The sequence below is a fragment of the Nansenia antarctica genome, assembly GCF_963989245.1.
Source record: "Nansenia antarctica genome assembly, chromosome: 12".
Lineage (NCBI taxonomy): Eukaryota > Metazoa > Chordata > Actinopteri > Argentiniformes > Microstomatidae > Nansenia > Nansenia antarctica.
Window position 1 is genome coordinate 7,301,536 of NC_137682.1, and position 3,562 is coordinate 7,305,097.

A 3,562-nucleotide genomic window follows, 5' to 3' on the forward strand; every position below is an offset into this window, starting at 1 on the left:
TCCTTACAAAAATTGAAAACAGCAGCAACAACTTAACCCAACAACAAAGCAAAAGGAAAGCTCTTCAACATGAATTGATCACAGGGGCAAAGCAACCTGTAAAGCAACCATTCTTTATATAGAACTGACTTTTATATCAAGGCTGAAAAACCTAGACCTCTTTATCTCGCATGGTTGATTTTCCGACCATCTTGCAGACATGTACTTTTGCAGCTTCACAAGTGAAGTTTGTCTGAAGTGTATCTGCTTTTTCCATTACATTTTAAGAAGAATGATAAAACGAACCTCAAGTGTGAACCGATGTACTGGGTTACATCTGTCTATATTTTAACTGGCATTTTCTTATACATGGATCTCCGCATTTGCATAGGAATCAATCACATACTGTGTAGATTAGGATGTCACTACCAACTCTCAACCAAATTTCATATTTTTTTCTTGATCCTGACAAACTCCCCAGTCCCTGCCAGTGATAAACATACCCATAACTTGATGCAGCTACCATTATTCGAAACGAAATCAACGAAACCAAAGGCTCCTACTCTTCGTCCAAACATCATCATCATCATCATCATCATTCAGTACATAGTATGGTATAGACCAGTTGTTAGCAATCATCCATTTCCACACAGGAGTGATTGTAATGCCATGGTGTTCTGTAGAATCGGGCTGATTGTGTAGGGATTGAAGGAGTAATTGTCCCCAAGTATGACACCGGGAGGAGACTATCTGTCTCTGTCCGTTCGTATGTCACACACTTCATCTCTGACACCACTGGGACATTTTGTCATACAGATGTGGCATTTACAAAATGACACTGATTGGCCCAAGATGCTTGTTGCCGTGGAGATTGTTAGGAGTTTTGACGTGATGCCATTTCAGCACGTTATCATTCCAAAAGTCATAATAGAGGGCAAAGAGGAAAGCACACCTCAGACCACACCTTTTGACCAATTGACTGTTTTTAAATAATAACTGTCAAGTTCATGGGAATTAATAATAAAATAACCACTACAAGCTCCTGGAACTTTTCAGCCTCAAATCTGTGGACTGCCTTCATTATATAAACGCAAAGCTGCAAGAAGCAAGACTGATAATGAATCAAATAAGCACTACACGTGCCTTTAATAACCTTTCAGTCATGGATCTACGTTTGAATAATTGTCACCAATTCACACAAAGAGGGGCGCTACATCATTCGTGGGGGACAACATGTCCAGTTTAATCATGTATCTACATGTTACGGTACATGTGGGAAAACGGTACATGTGGGAAAACTAGGGTTAGGGTTAGGTGCTAGGGTGCTACGGTTAAGGTTAGGGTTAGGGGTAGGGTTAGCGTTAGGATTAGGGTTAGGGGTAGGGTTAGGGTTAGGATTAGGGTTAGGGGTAGGGTTAGACATGCCAGCATGTACCAAGTCGACGTAGCACCTAACCCTAATCCTAGTTTTCCCACATGTACCGTATTCCCACATGTACCGTAGCATGCATCTTTGATTGACCACTAATATCCTCATAGCCACAGTCACTGGAAATCCTTCACTTTAGAAATACCAGGAGTGTGAGATGGACATCATGTCACCCATAGACAAGCAAAACAATAATCAATAAGCACAGTGTCTGTTGTCCTTTAGCACTAATATGAATTACTGGAGGAATTCGAGTTGAAGTTGTTGTCATTCTTATTCAGCTATTGGCTAGTTATTCAACAGGAACTGACATGTTTTTCATTACCAGTACAGCAGCCTACCTGTCTATAGGCAGTGTTCTAAAGACATCTTTAGTGTTCTAGCAACCACTCTATTCTCAAAGCATGGCACTATAGAATGATTGCAACGTGCAACTTAGTAGCAGCTTACTGTCTGCCTATACATTAAAAAAAAATTCTGCTGCATGCAGCATTGCAGGGTCGCAAGGTCAGTTGAATTTCAATTCAGTCAACGAGGAAGTAAATTACATTCCAATGACTGACTGCAAATAGGGAATTTATGTACAATTGACTTCACAATAATAATAATATTTTTTTTTATTCCTGAATAGAAATAGAATATAGCCCATCTCCCCGACAACCGGTCTACAGGGCAGGATGGTCTACAGGGCAGGGTGGTCTACAGCCCAGGGTGGTCTACAGGGCAAGTTGATCTACAGGAAAGGGTGGGTGCAGGCTGGGAAACACCACAGAAGCAGGAACACTTCTGAGAGTTCCCTTTTGGAACTAGGGGGACATGGGAGGTGTTGGTTGGGGGGTTGGGGGTGGTGGGTGTGGGAAGGGTACATTTTGGGCACATCTCTAGGACAGCGCGGGGTCTTAGAGCAGTGTGGTGGTGAGGGAATAAGCTTGTAACTGTGGAGGGGTGGAGGGGCGGAGGTGGGAGACCAGGGGGACAGACAGACGGGGATGGAAACTGAACTGACCTGCTCAGAGAGCTGCTTGCCCCGCAGGAAGAAGCCCAGCAGACAGCCGATGACCACGGCCAACACGGACAGGATCAGGAGTCCATTCTGCTTACACACGTTCTTCACCCGCCCCCACACCTCCTGAACCCCCATCCTGGTCCGGTCCTGGCACCCCCCGAAAAGTCCACCACCTTACTCACTCACCCATATAGAGCCAGAGAGAGAAACTGATGGATGGATGGATGGAGGGACGGATGGATGGACAGACGGATGGATAGAAGGATGGAAGGACAGGGAGAGTCGGCAGGCGGGCAGGCAGGCAGGAAAAGATAGAAAAAGACAGAGTGAGAGACGGGAAGATAATCGAGCCGAGAGACACGAAGAAAGGGGGGAACGACGAACGACGAACGAAGAGAAAGAGAGGAGTGGAATAGAAGTAGGATGGCAGAAAGCGAGACAAGGCAGGTGTCGTCCTTTCCTTGGATAAAGCACTTTAAGAGTTTTTCTGAATCGCCGAGCTGCTTTCTCTGTCATTACACACACGGGACTAAGAGCATCACATTTTTCCAGGCACACACTCCCCTCTGTGTCTGTGTCTCTCTCTCTCTCTCTCTCTCTCTCTCTCTCTCTCTCTCTCTCTCTCTCTCTCTCTCTCTCTCTCTCTCTCTCTCTATCCTCTTCACCCAGTTCTGTGGGCTGGCCAATAGGGGGCTCTTGGACAGCTGGCGGTATTGTCATCAGGGTTAATACTGCCGATCCTATTAGGCTGCACTGCATTACTGGGATCTAAGGCAGGATTAGAGATCTTTGAACAATTGGACGGGAGATTGTTCCGGGTAAACCAAAAAAAAGATGGACAGCTAGTAGAGAGGGCAAACAACGGCCCAGAACATGGAGGGGAGAATACACTCACTCAGGACATGTTGGCTATAGATCTGGAGCTGCAGTGTTACATACACTACACTACAAAGGCGCGCACACACACGCAAGCCACACGCAAACACACACCCAAGCAAGTACGCATGTAAGCACGCACACACACACACACACACACACACACAAACTATGTGTGCGAGGCAGCAGAGGACGTGTCAACTTGAGTGTGTAATCAGAAGACAAATACCCGCTATAAGAAGATCTTAGATATGAAGTCTAAGGGCCGGTTT

At 45.5% G+C, this 3,562-nt stretch overlaps 1 protein-coding gene across 1 annotated transcript in view; it reads right to left on the reverse strand.

The window, feature by feature from the left end:
• Positions 1-2,549, reverse strand: part of LOC308168400 (excitatory amino acid transporter 5-like) — a gene marked incomplete at both ends in the record, with an annotated part of 32,904 nt that extends 30,355 nt beyond the window's left edge. The window contains one exon of the mRNA XM_080542971.1: positions 2,415-2,549. Coding sequence (XP_080399097.1) covers positions 2,415-2,549 — 135 coding nt within the window. The remainder of the gene's footprint in view (positions 1-2,414) is intronic.
• Between the last annotated feature and the right edge of the window lie 1,013 nt (positions 2,550-3,562).